General features: G+C 38.8%; 1 protein-coding gene across 2 annotated transcripts; it reads left to right on the top strand.

Moving 5' to 3' along the window:
* The first annotated feature begins 872 nt into the window (after positions 1-872).
* kcnk2b (potassium channel, subfamily K, member 2b) lies at positions 873-17,081 on the top strand. 2 transcript variants are annotated; one of them, XM_017302347.1, is made up of 5 exons: positions 873-1,209; positions 6,167-6,327; positions 8,205-8,400; positions 12,039-12,181; positions 15,506-17,081. In XM_017302347.1, exons 1-5 carry the CDS (start codon positions 900-902, stop codon positions 15,860-15,862), a joined length of 1,167 nt encoding a protein of 388 aa, XP_017157836.1. In that variant the 5' UTR covers positions 873-899; the 3' UTR covers positions 15,863-17,081. The 2 variants fall into 2 exon arrangements, with proteins under 2 accessions (XP_017157836.1, XP_017157835.1); XM_017302346.1 differs by having other exon boundaries at positions 874-1,209; positions 8,205-8,415.

Below are 17,081 nucleotides of genomic sequence, written 5' to 3'. Positions count from 1 at the left end.
GTTAAAGATATATTTTTAAAGATTAAAATAAGAAGCACAGAATTGTGTTATATTCTTGTTATTTTTGCTTAAACTGAAAGATTTGAGCTTGACAAATACAATAAAATCAGATCATTATGTGTGTAATATTAAGTTCAAATCTGAAAACATTAAAAGATTGTTGATGAGTGCTAGACTCAAAAAGTACTATTGAATGTTTGCATTAAATTAGAATCTACGGTAAATATTATACATTTAAATTCTTAACTTAAAGTAATGCACTGTTGGTCAGAAGCATGTATTGGTATGTATTTATTGAGAAAACTTAACTTGAACTTGCCTCTCGAAGACTTGAGTCATGATTTAGATGTAGGAGAAATGACTCGTGAATATTTCTAATTCAAATGTCAGTGTTTTGTGGAAAATTTGAGCTTTAAAACTAAGTTAGATGAGTTAGATATTAGAGAAATACAAAGGACACTGTATTTTTAAGGATTTGTCTGTGGTTTATTTAGACTGCGAGAGAGCAAGAGGGGTCAAAACTGTCGGCAGAAATGAAAACGGCTAAACTGAGTTTGTCTTACCTTGTTTAGCATTCGTGCATTTAGCAGCCCAGGTGCAGAAAGTCACCAATTCACACAGAGTTAAAATGTTCAGTCTTTCACTCAAACACAATAGACAAAGCATGGACTTTAGAGTGAGGAGGCTCTTTGCATGTTAGTGTTCACGTTGGAGACCACATGTTGATTAAAGGCTTTTTAAAAGGTGAAGTGGGTGTGAAACTTGGCTTTGGAAAACACGAAAATGTAAACAAGAATTCATGAAAACTGAGAACTTTTATTGCTTTACTCCCAACAGCCTTGACAGGTTCTTTGTGAATAAGGCTGCAACTTAAAAAGAAAATCTTCAAAAGGTGACAGATGCTACTTATCTTTTCTCTACTCTTAATTGGCTTCGTTGGATGTTTACCTCGGCTGTCATTTATTCCCCAGGATAGTTTTCGTGCACCACTAATTTTGCATTCATTTTCTGAGTTTCTGAACTTATATTGTGTTAAACTCCCAACGAGAGCCACCGTCTTAACGTTTCAACTGCTCTCCTTTCGTCTGCAGCAACTGGTTTCGGCAGTTCGTGCTGGAGTGAATCCATCGTCAAATTTGTCCAATCAGACGAGCCTGTGGGACCTCAGTTCCTCCTTCTTCTTTGCCGGGACTGTTATCACCACAATCGGTAGGAAGAATGGTTTCTAACTAGAGAGAAAATAGCACCTGTTGTTTTCTGAGTCCTGAAAATTAAAAAAGGACAAAAAAAAAAAAAAAAACATATGTTCCCCTTTTAGAGAGTAGAAGCATGGCAGAATAACTGTGTAATTTGAAGGACCATTTTGGCATGAAATTGCACCTGCACACACAAATTAGAGTCACATCAGCTCCTGTCCAAGATTGCACAATGACTGCACTCCTGCAGCAGTTGCAAAAAACTCATTTCCTCTACAAGATTGCACTTTGATTTGCTCTTTCACTTCCACCGCAGACTGAATGGAGCCTATTTAACATCAGTAAGGCAATGAAAACAATATATTCAACATAACTGACAGATGAATGACCGAACCACAAGAAAAGCAAACTTCTCTCTCAATCTAGCCTCAGTTTGGTCATTCATTTGTCCAACTGAGGAGAATTTCCACTAACTAATTTTTGCTCCTTGCAAGGTTTAAAATGTTATCGCAGTTCTTTGCAACAGAGCTAATATCCTGTTCATTCACAGCAACAGAAGTTAAATGCAGGACTCAAATTATAATTAGAGCACATTACCCTTTATCTGAATGCCACAGGCTGAAAATCCACCATGCTTCCCATCTTTTTTTACACAATTTGTCCCCTCTTTGTGTCATCTGCAGCTGTAAGAGCTTACTAATCAGGAAAAAAAAAGTAACAGTTCACACAAGCAACCTCCTTACAGACTCTTGCACATACATACACACGCACGCACACACACACACATTCTGACAGCTCATCTGGCTTTTCCAATTGGACCTTGACAGATCGCTGTGTCTGTTCAGTGGGTTGTTGGGCTCCATTTCACATCTCCAGTGCCCTGTCAAAGCTCAGTCTCTAATGAGGAAATTAAATGCAGTAAAGTGTAATGAACTGATTTGGCTATCAGCTTGGAAATAAGAGTGCGCTTGTATTTTCACATGAATGGCCGTAACGTGTAGGCAGAGCGTGCTCTCGATGAGCGCTGTAGTATCAAACTATACAACCCACATGCAGCCCAGACTCTCACCAGAAGCATTTTCAGTTTCCCAGTGTGTGTTGCGCAATGGAGAAGTCATGTTTCTTCTTTTTCTTTCTTTTTTTTTTTTTTTAAACCAACCAGTCACAACATGATTACACATATTCACAGGCTTCTACCACATCTGTTTGGTGGGCACCTGCAGGTTATTAAACGTAGGCTCTGTCAGAGATCATTACTAAGATGCACGTTTTCACATAAAAACACTGAATCGCTATAAATGAATATTTGGATCTTTGCAAAGGCCACAGCGCCTCACAAAAGCATAAATAGGCAATCCCCATTTCACATTTTGCGTTTTATGTTATGGCATTAGCACAAAGTAATGTATAATGTGTAAGAGAAAGTAAAACGTTCTTTCAAAAACATCCGACAAGAGCAGCATGCATATAGTCAGCCCCCTTCTGCCCTGACAGCCATAGATAAAGATGTGCAGGCTTAGTTAGAAAACAATACCCTAAGTTTTAAATATATAGTAAAATTAAAAAAGAACTATTCAGTACTTTGTGTATAATTAAAAAGAGTAATGTACAACTGCAATGCCACAAAGACAAGGACACCACCTAAAATGCCAAGCCAGGAAAGGTCAGCTGTAATCAGAAAAGCAGCCAAAAATCTGGAGAAGCTCAGATGAAAGAATCTGTTGGCTGGACAACTATTAGCTGTGCCCTTTAGAGAAGTGCTGGTGTTTCACATAAACTGCCAATAAGATACATTAAAGTCTGTGGCTGTAATGTGACCAATTGTGTCAAATTTCAAGCGGTGTTAAACATTTTTGCAAATCACTTTGTAGACAAAGTAATTTCTGCATTTTTTTTTTTTTTTTTTTAGCTCACTGATCCAGAGAAAATAGCTCCGTTCTGTTTGGCTTTCTGTTTTGTTTTTTTTGTTTTTTGTTTTTTAGAAATGTCCACATAAGACCAAATTGCATAAATGAAGTAAGGGTGGTAGCAGAGGGCAAAAGCTTTGATTTTTCTGCAGAAACCTCCCTCCCAGGTGGCGATTTGTGTGCTTTGTCTTTGCAGCCGTTAGTGTAAACAGCACATAATTGCTGCGCTGTCTGAGGGCAACCATAATTTTTCCTGATTGTTCCGTTGCCTTCGTGCTGTTATGTAAATAAATCAGACACAGAGGCTGTCTCCGAAGCCAGTGTGTCATTTTGTCAGAGAAATCCCGGAGATGTAATTTTTGTTTTCGTTTGTTTAGATCAGCTTGAGATTTTTGAACATCTGTTAAAATCTGCGGATCTCTTTTGTCTTTGCAGATAATTCCCAGTGAATTACCTGAACTAATGAAAATCCCCTCTCTCTCTTTCATCCCTACTGCAAATTTAGAAAATGAAATATGAATGAGGCATTGGTTGCTGCTCCTGTGATTATCCTCCTTTCTCCTGGAGCTGATCGCCTGGGATCTCGTCGTTAAATCTATCTGACTTACAATCCATTTACTTTCCACGCTGTCTGGATCAATACCAACACTCAAAAGGAATCTATTATTTCTAGTTTGTAACAACAGGGATGAACAGGGTTTACATGCTTGTCTCCCTTTGATTGCAAAATAAACCTTTTGTGGATTGTAGTAATGCAATGATTTGGTTTTCTCATTATAAGCCCTAATTAAGCTAAGAATCCCTTTGTGTGAAATTATTGGGGTTCCCATAAGCAAAAACAGCATATCCTTCATTAAATGATTTTAAAAATCTCATAAAATAGTTTATTTGGCTATTAGGGTATCAGGGTTTATGACAATTTATGACTTTTAAACTAAAGGCTGCTGGTCTTTCATGCCCATTATACGAGTATTTCCTCTAACCACAGACAGTCGAACTCTTCCATATGAATCACTACATGGTGACATGATTGAATGAAGGATGTCGACTTCATCCTTTTTACTGAGAAAATCTTATTTATTATTAATGGAGCATCTATAGTAAGGTGTGAAACTCACTGATGGACTCAGATGAACTAGTTTTCCTCTCATAGAAAAGGATCAAGGCAGATAAAGGTGTTGGAAAAATGTCACATTTTTCAGACAGACAAGTGCCTGAACTAGAAAAACACCAGGAAGTTGATTGTTGAGCAGAATTTGCCATTTTTTTATTTTAAAAAAAAGAGAAGAAAGGGTTAACAATGTGATTTTTTTTTTTTTTTTTAAAGGCTATAATTCTATCATTCATTGAGGTGGAGATGATTTGACTGTGTCTGTAATTTTTTGTGATGCAAAGAGATAAACTTATATAGTTTAAGGTTTTTTTTTTTTCTGAAGTCATTTTTCTGTTTAAACATTTTGTTCTTAGCAGCTCGGTTTCAGTTCACTGAATATGGGAGCCGGGGTTGCACGGTATTTTGATTCTGTTTGGTTTTAAATTAGACTTGGCAGGGAGAGCTTTACAATATCTCTGCATAGTGAATCTCCTACTCAAGCCAAATTTCACTGTTGCTTCCCAGTCTGTGAATCCCAGGTTCTTGCTTTATTGCGATAAAACATAATGTCTTGTTTTGAGATCATTTTCAAATGGTATATTGGTAATGATATAATAACGCAAGAGCACAATCTCAAAGATCGAGAAAGTTGAAATATTAATGAACATTTAACACCGGAACTGGAAGACATTTTAAATATCCAAAATAAACAAACAAGACAACAGAAACAACAAATAAAATAAATTATGAAGTCTCTGTAAACAAAATTGTCCTTAAAAAGAAAAAGGACTAGTTGAGACCAAAGCACCAGACTCAAGACTGTTTTTATCTAGGTTTTGGAAGAAAGAAAGAGAGAAAAGAGAAAAACGATAAATCATTCAAATGAAAATTGAGTTTGCTGTAATTTATCATGTGATTATTTGATTTATTTCTTATTACGACAGGCCTGGTCTCCCGTTTATCTCCCCTGGAATTAATCATAGAATTACTATGATATGATTGACAATTTCTCTCACATTAGGTGTCACTTCGGTCCAGCAGACTAGAGAGTCATCAGAAGGCTCCCTGTAGCTTACACGCATTAATACAGGAAAGTAAAATTTAGTTCATTAAGCAGCTGTTGAATAATGAAACTAACACTGTGTGATACCCGGAGTCAAGTTTACACAAGGAAAATAAAAATCTCTGAAGCTTCTGTTGGACATGTTATTGTCAAGCTGCACTTTATAAGCAGGTTTGACGAGGAGAAGCCATGAACAGATCTGTACTTTTGTCTCATATGAAAGTGCTAAGTTAACAAGAAGGTTCACTTTCTCTTTTCATATTCCATTCGTTTTGCTTTGAAATTGAAGGCCTGAATAATAAATTAGAGTGAATCAGAGGCCCTTACACACCTCCATCTTCCACCACTGGAATTTCATCAAGCTGATTTTTCGGCATTTGTCTGAATTTCTAACGTGCTTCATTCAGAGTTTGTGGGTCAGCTTTCTTGTCTGCCAAGTTTCATTAAGTTAAAACAGTAACTAATACAGGTTTTTATTATTATTAGATTTTTTTTTGTTTAAATCATGCACTAGGTAACCCAGCTTGCAACTGAATTGACTTACAACTTATACAAGACCCAAATTGAACACATGCATGTTCATCAACTGCTCTTTCTTTCTGTCCATGTCCAGCCTCTGGAGCTACAACATTCAAATCTACGCAGTATTTTTGTTCTCTAAAATGTACAAATGCATTTGCAAACGTCTTGAATTTGAGCAAATCAAATTTGTTCAGCAAGAAAACAAGTCTTGCACCAATGAATTAATGGCACAGTAGAGGATCTGTGTTGTTTTGCTTTCATGCAGCCAGTGCTGGCAGTGAGAGGCACACAGTGATTAGGCGGCAATAAACTGTGAAAATAACATGTTCTGACTCGAATTGGAATCGCTTTTGTTCATTTCCCGCCCGTCTCTCCATTTCACCAGGATTTGGGAACATCTCTCCCCACACAGAAGGAGGACGGATCTTCTGCATCCTCTACGCTCTGCTGGGCATTCCCCTGTTTGGGTTCTTGTTGGCCGGTGTCGGCGACCAGTTGGGAACTATTTTTGGCAAGGGCATCGCCAAAGTCGAGAAGATGATTGTGGTGAGCAACGCTGGGGATTTTATTTTATTTTATTCTTTTGGGATAATCAACATAACAAAGGCAAAGCATTGAGGAGAGCAGTAGAAACCAAACTAGATGCAGTTTGTCTGAGAGGATGAGAAGAGGGAAAGTATTCGAGATGAGGCCTGATTTATTCAAGTGTATGCTATTCCCTGCTGTCCTCGCCCACTCTTCAACAAGAAAACTAAACCACCCATATGAGCAGCAGGTGGAGAGGAAACCACTTCCCAGTGAGACTCTTTTATAACCCTCCCCATGCTTTGTACTTCACCACTCAGCTCATCGGCGAAAATTACAGTGGCTTTACAGTAAATGTGTTTTCATTTAAGAAATAGGAAGCCCAACCAAACCCACATCTCAGGAAGCAGCCAACTTCCCAGATTGAGCGAGACGGTCGGTAGCGTATGGGATGTCTGACAAGCCGGTCAGACAGACAGACAAACAGATTGATAAATCGATCTTTGATAGACTTGCTGTGCTGGGGGATCCCTACTACAAGCCTGTGGACAAACACGGCAGGAGGGCAGGACATGCCACTATTCTCGGCGCTGTGAAAGGCAGCAACGTCTGATAAGAACAACCTTCTGATTGCAGATATGTCACAACTGTTTTACCCCTGAGTCGGTGCTTACTGTTGCGGGGAAAATAAACGCTTTCAATTAGGTGTTATCACCAGAAACTGGGGCCACAGCCAATTAATCTCAGGCACTACTCCAAAGTCATTTGACTGGAGACTGATGGCAGATTATACTCTCTCCAATTAAAGCCCAACATTTTGCAGACATTTTCTGCATGCGCACTTATTCAAAAAGACGATTCAAGCTTTCCGTTTTGGAGCAAAACCAGTGGCAGTGGCTATATATATATTATATATATATTAACACCCAGATACTTGACAGCAACAGGTTAATTATGTTACTGATTCATTGCGCGCTCTGTCACTCCCTCTGGAGCAGGGAAGGTTGGAGGGTCATTCAGACAATAGAAACAGATGGATTACTACAGTCACTGCTGTGGGGGGGAAATGCTTTACAGCAACTCAGCTTTATCAGCCTCCCTTGGGAAAAAAGTAATGCTTGGTTTTCAACTAATTTTAGCATAGCACATCATCTTTAAAATTTACTGTATTCCATATTTATGCACAAGGCACCAAGAAGGGATCAAAAACTCTGATCTGAGGTCCGTATGCTCTTTACGCCTCCCCGTAGACATACTGTTCTTAGATCTTACATAACCGGGGGAGGAAAAGGGCATGATGCTATCAGCGTGAAGCCAGCTGAAGGAAGTCATCTCAAGTGGAAAAGCTACCCCAGACATCAGTTGCATGCAGAATATGTTTCAACTCGCAGCAGCTGTGAAAGGAAAGAAAAGAAAGACTCCAGCTTTCATATGAAATTTGAGTTTTTGCCCATCAGACTTACTGCTGAGTTTATTCAGACATCTACTACCATGAAGGCAACTGAAATAGCAAATAATAAATAACAAATAGTTTTTTTAGCAGATTACAGGTATGAGGACACGTGCTGTTTCTCATCCTGATTAGGAGGATTCTTCCATCAAGTGGGGAAAGCATACCACAACTGTGCAGAGTTAGATTTAGGATATAGTAAAATAAAACTTTATTTCTAGAAAGACGCTAACTATGCTAATGAATAACGGTGAAGCAAATACAACCTATTAAGAAAATATTCATTTTCAAATAACGTGACACAACACGAAAAAGTTCAATGGGTGTGGCATTTTTGGAAATGCTTTTCTGCTCTGGTAAAATGTTCAAACAGTCAATCGCCTTGTCGCTCTGTCTGAGGTGTGAAACCTCTCAATGGTTTCCCTTTTTCTTATCCTTTTTTTATCAGAAGTGGAAAGTCAGCCAGACAAAGATCCGCGTCATCTCCACCCTGCTCTTCATCTTGTTCGGGTGCCTCATCTTCGTGGCCCTGCCAGCTGTCATTTTCAAACATATCGAAGGCTGGAGCACGCTCGAGTCCATCTACTTTGTCGTCATCACCCTCACCACCATTGGCTTCGGAGACTTCGTGGCCGGAGAAAAAGGTCATCTGACCGAGGGTATGTGATTTCGTTTCGCAGCATGTCTTTCATTTGCCTGACTGACACATCTATTAAAATCAGTGTATTTATAGCAAAGTCGGACAGCTTGACTCAGTGGATGGGCTAAGTAGCAATGAATCTCCCACCAGACAGTTTTTTTTTTTTTTTTTCCGATCCTTATACTTCATCACTGACTACAAATGGCGGCTATATGTTCAGCTCTACCATCTGTTAAATCCAAGATTCCTTCTGAATTTGCTACTCATCACCTAAATGGGTCTTCATATTTCAATGTGATGAGTATGGACTTGTTTGGATTCAGATAGCAGAGTCATCAGATCAAACAAAAAAAAATAAAAATAAAAGTCCAGTAAAATTAGCTTTTATTTACAACCGTGACTCTACATCCAGGGTATGGTAAGCTCACTGTACCACATAAACAAGCACCTAGGCAAAATTCAAAGCTAAGTTATTCCAAGTCGCATATGGTACAGTTTAAAATTTGTGCTTTTGGATTACAGGAAAATTTTGTTTAGTTACATTGAGACCCAACAGTTTTTCTTTCTCAATTTACACCACCGAAAGGAAGGATAAGGTGCTGGAACAGCTGCTGGACGACGTGAAATCATATGTCCTGTGTCACATATTGGCTCAGAAAGGCTTCGGCTTCGCTGGCCGTCTGCTCACAGTGTTCTACGTTTGCAGTAATTCCACATGTGCTGTAAACTTTTCCGTACCAAAATTAATTGAAAATTACCTGAAAAGCAATGATGTGAGCCTCGTTGTAAGAACGATTACATTACGAAACACTGGTATCGTCATTCTGCAAGAGATGCACTGAGAAAATGTTTCCTGATCACAATCACCCAAATTTTAACCTTATAATCCCTGACTAGTGGAAAGTTACAAAAACAGAAGAATTTTCCAATCAGTGAAGCATCGTACTACGTTCTAACAGCATGCAATCTTTTTTGCTATAAAACAAAGTTAGAGGAAGCATAGAAACTGCTTAAAAGGAAGTTCCTAATGTCATTATAAGGTTAAAGCTGCTTTACTATTTCGATCCTAAATACTGCATCTATATCAGTGCTACTTCAATGAATAAAAGCCAAGAACATGAAGGTACAGTTGAATATTTGAAAATAAATGCTTTTTAGGGGATTATTTACTAGTTACAAAATATTTTTTAAAGTTCTAATAGTCTAGAATACATCAGAAATGTGTCCTTCAAAAATAATTGGTTTTGAATCCTGTTAGTGTTTTTAAAAGACAGTTCAACAGGTTAAAAAGATGAAGAGTTGGATTTTGACTAATTAAATGGCATTTCCACTTGAAACATTCAGTCTTGCTGTGTAAATCTGAAACATCTGAAAAAGAGACAGGTTGGAGGATTTGATGACATTTTGGAAAATTTTGTTTGAATACTGATTTTTAGTTACAAGATCCTATTCATATAAAGTCAGTACAAAAACCTCACCAAAAACGGTTTGGAGGCAGTGATTAATTGTACAGTACAGACACGTTTTCTCCTGATATTAAAACCTGAAGCTGGTGACTTTAATATTTGAATGAGTTTTTGGAAATCAAAGCTCAAAAACATTTTGTCAAATGAACTGATTCAGCTCATTCTGGGTTGCAAAGTCTAAGTTGTCCTGTATATTATTAAACCCTGCAATCAAAAGTCTGCAGCAGTTGACATCTATTAAACTGAGCTTTTGCTTTCAAACAAGACATGCTAAGATACATCATTCACAAATTCCCTATGTTCTTATGACCTCATACTTTCAGATTTTAGCATATTAACTCAGCTATGGAATAATCAGACTTATTTTCTGTTAATCGTTCTGTTTCATTCTTACTTCAGTAAAATTTAAGCTTTGGGTGCTCTTCAACACATAAGCACCGAGTTAAACTTTTTTTTTTTTTTTCATGAACTAATTCAGATAATTTGCCTCGTTTGGTTAGCTTGTTCCTTTGGTCTGCTTGTTTCTTGTGAGATTTTGCAAACTTAAAACATGTCAGACCGGTTTTTGGGTGCCATTGTTGCCCATTCTCTTTCTGGATGATAAATTGCGACTGCTGACAGGCAGATGTTATTCTTAGTTGTGTTGAGACATCTTTGATGAGTTTTCACGCACTCGCGGAGTGACATGGTTGGATGGAAGCTCCTCGTAAGCTTCCATCCAAGCTTAAGGTTCACCAATTTGTCATTTAGCAAAATTTGCAAATATGTTCCCACATGGGACCAAGTTGATAGGGATGTATTTTTCCCTTTGATAAATGAATTAGTCAATTAAAGAAATATTGTTAGCTGATACTAAAATCTACTAATATTTAAGATTGACAAGAAAAATACAAAACAGAAAAAAGATCACAGAGGATTCATGGAATATCACAGAGAGTGACAGAAGGAGGTGAAAGAAACAAAAGTGGGGAGAAGAAAGAAACAAAAGTGGGGAGAACTAATGGAAGGGAGACAAGGAGACCTAAGTGGAAAAAAAATAATAAACAGAAAGTAACACTAGTCTAAAGAAATGAGTCCAAATGCACTGACAATAATAAATGCATAAAGGGACTAATGCAACAACAACAAAAAAAAGATATGTCTATACAAACAACAAAGAAAATCAACCCAAATTGAATCCAAGATTCAAATACATCATGACAAGAATGAAGATTTAACTACATATGGTCACGCTAATGCAGTAAGTGAACCTGGCAGGACTGAATGAGAGCCAAAACTGGAGAGAATAAAAGAGAGACACTAGGTGTGTCTCCATTAAAGTTTGTGCGTGCGTGCGTGCGTGCGTGCGTGCGTGCGTGCGTGCGTGTGCGTGTGTGTGTGTATGTGTGTGTGTGTGTGTGCAGCAGGCAGTTAGTTCAAGTTGACCTGCTTGGCAGATAACAAGGCAGAGGCAGATGGGAAAAATCACAAACACTTAGCTGCTAGATTAAACTTCCCTGAGCAGCCCTAGTGATTATCGATTAGATTACAGCACCTGCATCAGCCTGCAGTAGTTACAGTAAACTAATTAACTTGGGATCCTCTTAGTTAAACATGCCCTGTAATGGGCACCCACATATCACTTTAAACGTCTTTTGCTCTGTAGCTTTTATATATGGTGTTGTTAGGATTTAAATACAGATGCGTGTACAAGTACAGCTCAGAAAGTTTCACACTCTTCATAGATTTTTGAAGAATACACATCCTCTCCTTTTGTTGCTTGTAGCTTATTCTAACAAACCGGCTGATGGTCATCATTATTAGATTTACACTGAATGAACTGATCGTTTTGCAGTTTAAAAAAAAAAACTCCTGTAGATGTTTGAGTGATTTCACATTGTGATCCTGAAAACACCCCAAGAGATCATTTTTTTCTGTGAGATATCAGATATGTTCAGTTTTTAAAAATGTAATGTTATATGATATCCTGCTTTATATGAGAATTTTATACATGTCAGTGCACCATTCTCTTCCGATGAAGTGCTAATGAAGTTCTGATATCCGAGACAGATGACTACTCTACAAGACCGACAAACCAACTCTCCTTAAGTTATACAGCTAAATTGCCCAATTTATGTAGCTCAAGTAATTTAGGGTACTCCACCATATCCCACTTGTTGTGCTGATTGTCTTACAGGTGGTTCAGAGAATCTCGAGTACCTCGACTACTACAAGCCGGTGGTGTGGTTCTGGATCCTGGTGGGCTTGGCGTACTTTGCAGCAGTGCTCAGCATGATTGGAGACTGGTTCAGAGTCATCTCTAAGAAAACTAAAGAGGAGGTATGAGCTATTGAAGTTCAAGTGTAAGAAATATATGTGAGGAACAAAATGTTGCTTCTTGCTGATGGCAGTGGTGGCTCAGGAGTCTTTGTACCTGATGAAGCTCTATAGAAGTACAGACAGTTTACCATTTCCTGCAAATAAGTGAAAAGATAAAGATTTAATTGCTAAATAAAGTCTTTTTTTTTTCCTTACAGTGACGTACACATCCAGGTATGCATGAGCATCCCAACAACTGTGTCGTAATATTAGCCTACCTTCCATTAGAAAGCTGTGAAGTGGTTGCTGGTTTTCTATTTCCTCCATATAATCAGTCTGTGTTTTGCTAATCAAGATAAAAGTTAATGACTTGTAGCTGACTGATTACCCATCACCGAGATTCTATAAATCCATCAGAATCAAGTTTCCCTCAAACAACAAGTTGATTGGCTCTAAAAACTTACTTCAGACTCATGCTGCACATGTGGAAGTTTAAACCAAGATAAAATCAGACTGGAGCTGCAGTAAGACACTCTCTGCTTCATTTGACTGGGAAAAAAATATGGAGGACAAATATCTGGTGGAGAGCAGTTACTGATTTAGTAACACTCCATTGTATACAACTGAATGAAATAATAGCCACTTTTTGAAAATATTTTCTATTACTTGTATTTTTTTTAGAAAAGTAAGCAAGAAGATTCAAATTGGAAATTGAGTCTGGTAAGGAAAAAAAATTGAGATTTTATTTTTAAGCCGTTATCGCCCAGCCTTAATATGTGTTATAATAAAAAGACAGATAGTGATCTACATAATATATCAAAAATATGATAATATCTGACAATTAAACAAAGAATTCAGTGTTATGCAGCCGTTTTGTGCCGACCTCCAAACAGCTCTTCACCGTCACATCGGCAGTGTGTCTAATATGTTATGTGTAGAGATATTTACAGTAAGACCTAAGACCACAGTGACCCCACTGTTTACGCCCCTCAAGCCATGAATCTGAAAGCGATGTGTATTCATCCTGCCCTCGCTCTGTGAAGTAAATACAGTCTCACACTGGCCGTCTGCTGGAGCAGAGTAATAGAATACCTTGCTGTTACGGCAGGTTCATAACTCACATGCAAAAAAAACAATAAATAAAAGCCACACATTCACATATACACACATCTGCTCTCCTCCTGAATTCAAAATTCTGCTGCCCATCTTATTTCCTTTGACATAAATAAGACAGAGCACTGGCTATTTGGAAGTATGCAGCCTTTTCCGTCCTTCCTCTGGCATATTAAGTGTACGTCTGAGGAGGCTGGGAACTGTGCAGAGAATCAAATCATTGGGAGAGGAGGTTTTCAGTGGGAGGTTGCTGGAAGGAACGAGCGTCGATGATGAGCAGGCAGAGAAAACGAGTAGACAGAAGATGTTTTCTCTTTTTTTTTCACCCCCACCCCTAATGTGCACACACATGTGCCATAAATTTCAATTCAAGTGCCTCTTCACCCCACTCTTCACCTCAAAGGCTGCTAAATAAATACGGACCCCAGAGAAAGAAGGCTGATGCAATATTAAGGTGAAACCTTTCAATAACCATGGATGCACCCGCTGTCTGTGTCTACAATAAAGACTGTGTGCACCTTATACTTTTACAAATCTGTACCAGAAAACTGGCTTGTGTTATTCAGTGATGCCCTGGTCAGTAAGAGATATAGAATAATAAAATTAGACGTGACGACTGGGTGATAGTGACTGCATAAAACTTTACAATCAAGGCATTCTAGGCCTTGGAGACAAACCCAGTGGGCACTAATCCCAATATAAATATTGTATCATTATGAATATTGCACAACATCCCTTATAGATCCGTGCATGAATTGAGTCGGATAGCGAGGAGCTGCAATTCTAAGAAGAACCTGTTTATTGCACCAGTCTCAAAAACATCATCCTTGGATATTGATTTCTTCCTTCCCGTTTTTCGTAAATCCTCACATCTGCAGTCGGCCACTGTGATGAACGAACAATAACGGAGAACAACGACGCGTAAGGTTATAAAGTTCCTCCATGTGGTTTGCTAATTGGAGCACGGGCGAGGCATGTGGGAGAGCGCTGGAGGGTAGAGCTTTTCAACAGCTGTCTGAGGAGATTAATGGACGTGCCATTTATGATCTCAGAGTGAACTTTTTCGTCAGATGCGCTCATTAAAGAGGCTGAAGATATTAGACGTGGTCAGCCTGACAATCGGTGCACGACTTTTGTTCTCTTAATACATTTCTGGGTTTAAATGCTTCAGGGTTTTAAATGCTCCGACATGATTTCATTCATTAGCAGATAGTCCAAGTTTGCCAACTGAGTCGAGGCTTAGATCACCAAGCAAAACTCAGTGAGTCTTGAATGTTAATAGTTCACTCAAAACCATCTGGGGTTTAGTCACAGCCTTAACTAGCTCAGTTTACTGGGCACATTGAACTAGTTACATCGCGTTCTCTTATAGACAGTCGCATTCAATATGATGAGGCTGTTTTGTCAAATTAAAAGTTCCTTTTGAAAATCTATTACATTTTCTTTACTTCCTACTTGTATTTTGTATTAAAACAAGACGTTTTAAGTAAACTTGGATTTTTGATTGCAGATGTGAAAAATTACATACTGCATATGGTTTACAAAGATGGATCATTTTAAATTGCTTTGTACTGTGAACTCTGACATGCTGACAAAATGTCATTTTTGATGATCTTTGTTCTTTCATACGGTGCTCCATCCATCATGATGGAAAATGCACACATAATCAATAAATTGTGCCCAGATTGCTTGATGAAGTTGCTCATGGAGGACGTTTTGCTGCCAGCCTTTGCTTGTGAGTTGTGAGTGATCCCTCTCTCTTCAAAAGCAGTCTATTTCTTTGCATCAAGCTGTACTTTTGCTTGACACAGGGCACTCCTGGCTTACAAAATCCTCATTTGTTTTGGTGCAACATGACGACAGACATTGTTTTATGCCTTGATTTTAGATAAAGTAAAATGCACAGACAGTACTGGTAAAAACAACATGGTGAAAGAGATAATGAGCTGTTGCCTTTGCTGAAAGAAGCCCTTGTGGCACAAACACCCACACCATGTTCAAAGTCACTAAGATCCAAAGTCTGCCTAATTTTGATACCCAGTTTGAACATTTAGATGTATAAATGCATTAAGTTGGCTATGGCTAAAATTGTGGCCTGTGAGTGTGTTTTGGCTGAACTAGATGTTTGACTCAATGGGCAGCAATGGATCTGTCCTTAGGGTTAAATCTGTTTTTAATGTGAGCCTCAGAGAAAGAGTCATTTGGACATAAATCTTCATTTTGTCTCTGCAGGTCGGGGAGTTTCGTGCCCATGCTGCTGAGTGGACGGCAAATGTATCAGCAGAGTTCAAAGAGACCCGCAGGCGGCTCAGCGTCGACATCTACGACAGGTTCCAGCGGGCCGCGTCCATCAAGCGCAAGCTGTCGTCCGAGCTGGGAATTAATGCCACCATGAACCAGGAGATGACCCCTGGGAAGAGGACGCTGTCAGCCAACCTGGGCGAGGACAAAGAGACGTACCCCTCCTTGACGCTTTCTCTAAGTCCCGTCCCGGGGGCTCTCACCAGGAACGGCAGCTTGTATCTGAACGGCCTCAGTCCAGATTACGCTGATAGACAGGAAATCGCCATAATCGAAAACCTCAAATGAGTGTCAGTGCAATGAAGGAGGATTCATTGCATCGAGCATCGCAGCTGTGAGACTGAAAACAAACCCAAGGCTTCGGTGATCATTGACTGACGCCAGACATTGATGAGGTACCTGAATGAAGCGGATTGTTTTCCCGTGATTTAAACACCCAAGCACAGATAAATCATCAAGCTGTTCGCTCTTATCCATGTTTATCTCTTGCACAGAAAAAAAAAGAAAAACAGATTGCATTGAATCTGTAGAAGAAGTCAGACTTTACCGAAGACGTGTTTGTACCTGAGCCAAATGGAACGAGATTGAATTTAAAGAGCAAGTTCAAACACTGCTGAAGCTGGAAGGAGATAAAAGTCCACCCTGAGGCTGCAGGCAGCACACTAGTCTTCTTTTTCACAGTATTCCCTGGGAAACACAAAACGTAAGAAGCAATAGAGGGATTTGCATTCACCTGGTGACTGCCACCCTAAAACGGTGATCGGATCAATGATCCCCAATAGTTTAAAAACACCAAATGATCGGCCATGGTTCTATCCTGTGGTTCTTTACGGGCAGAAATCCTGGAAGGAATGTTCCTTTTCTCATCGCTCCTCTTCTGTTTACTTTATCTGCCTTGCATTTGCCACTTAATCAACCCTTTACTAAAGAGACGAATGTTGACATGTTTGCTTTCTCCATGAACTGTTCATCCTGGGGGATATTTCACTGGTGCCTTATTGAAAACACTGGACATATGAGGGCAACAAAAGACTCATGTCCGTCTTCTCATGTGTTAATTTTGATCACAGTAGTAATAAGGACATTTTTGAAATGCATCGTGGACAGTTAAATAATTTTTTTTAAATACTTCTATGGAACGTTTATAAATGAAAGCAGAGAACATAATGTTTTAAAGGCGAATGTGTTCTTGACACACTAAATAGCTGCATACTGTAAAGTGTTTCAGCCATCAATATCCAACCTCCCCCGAGTCAAAGTACCATCTGTTTAGGTCTTGGGTCTGAATAGAGCATCAGCACGGCTGTATGATTTATTTGTATTAATCTTCTCTGAGATTTTCCGAATGAGTAATCACACTTCAGCCATAAAAATTTAATTTTGTTTTCCACAGAAATGAATGCATACGTAGTGCCTTGCAAAAGAATATTTACACCTTGAACTTTGTCATATTAGAACATACTTTTGAAACAAAAAATGCTTTACAAATAAAAAGACACAAAGCTGT

Source organism: Poecilia reticulata, linkage group LG21, assembly GCF_000633615.1.
Source record: "Poecilia reticulata strain Guanapo linkage group LG21, Guppy_female_1.0+MT, whole genome shotgun sequence".
NCBI lineage: Eukaryota > Metazoa > Chordata > Actinopteri > Cyprinodontiformes > Poeciliidae > Poecilia > Poecilia reticulata.
Note: the sequence above shows the minus strand (reverse complement) of the source record. Positions and strands in the feature narration are given on the sequence as shown.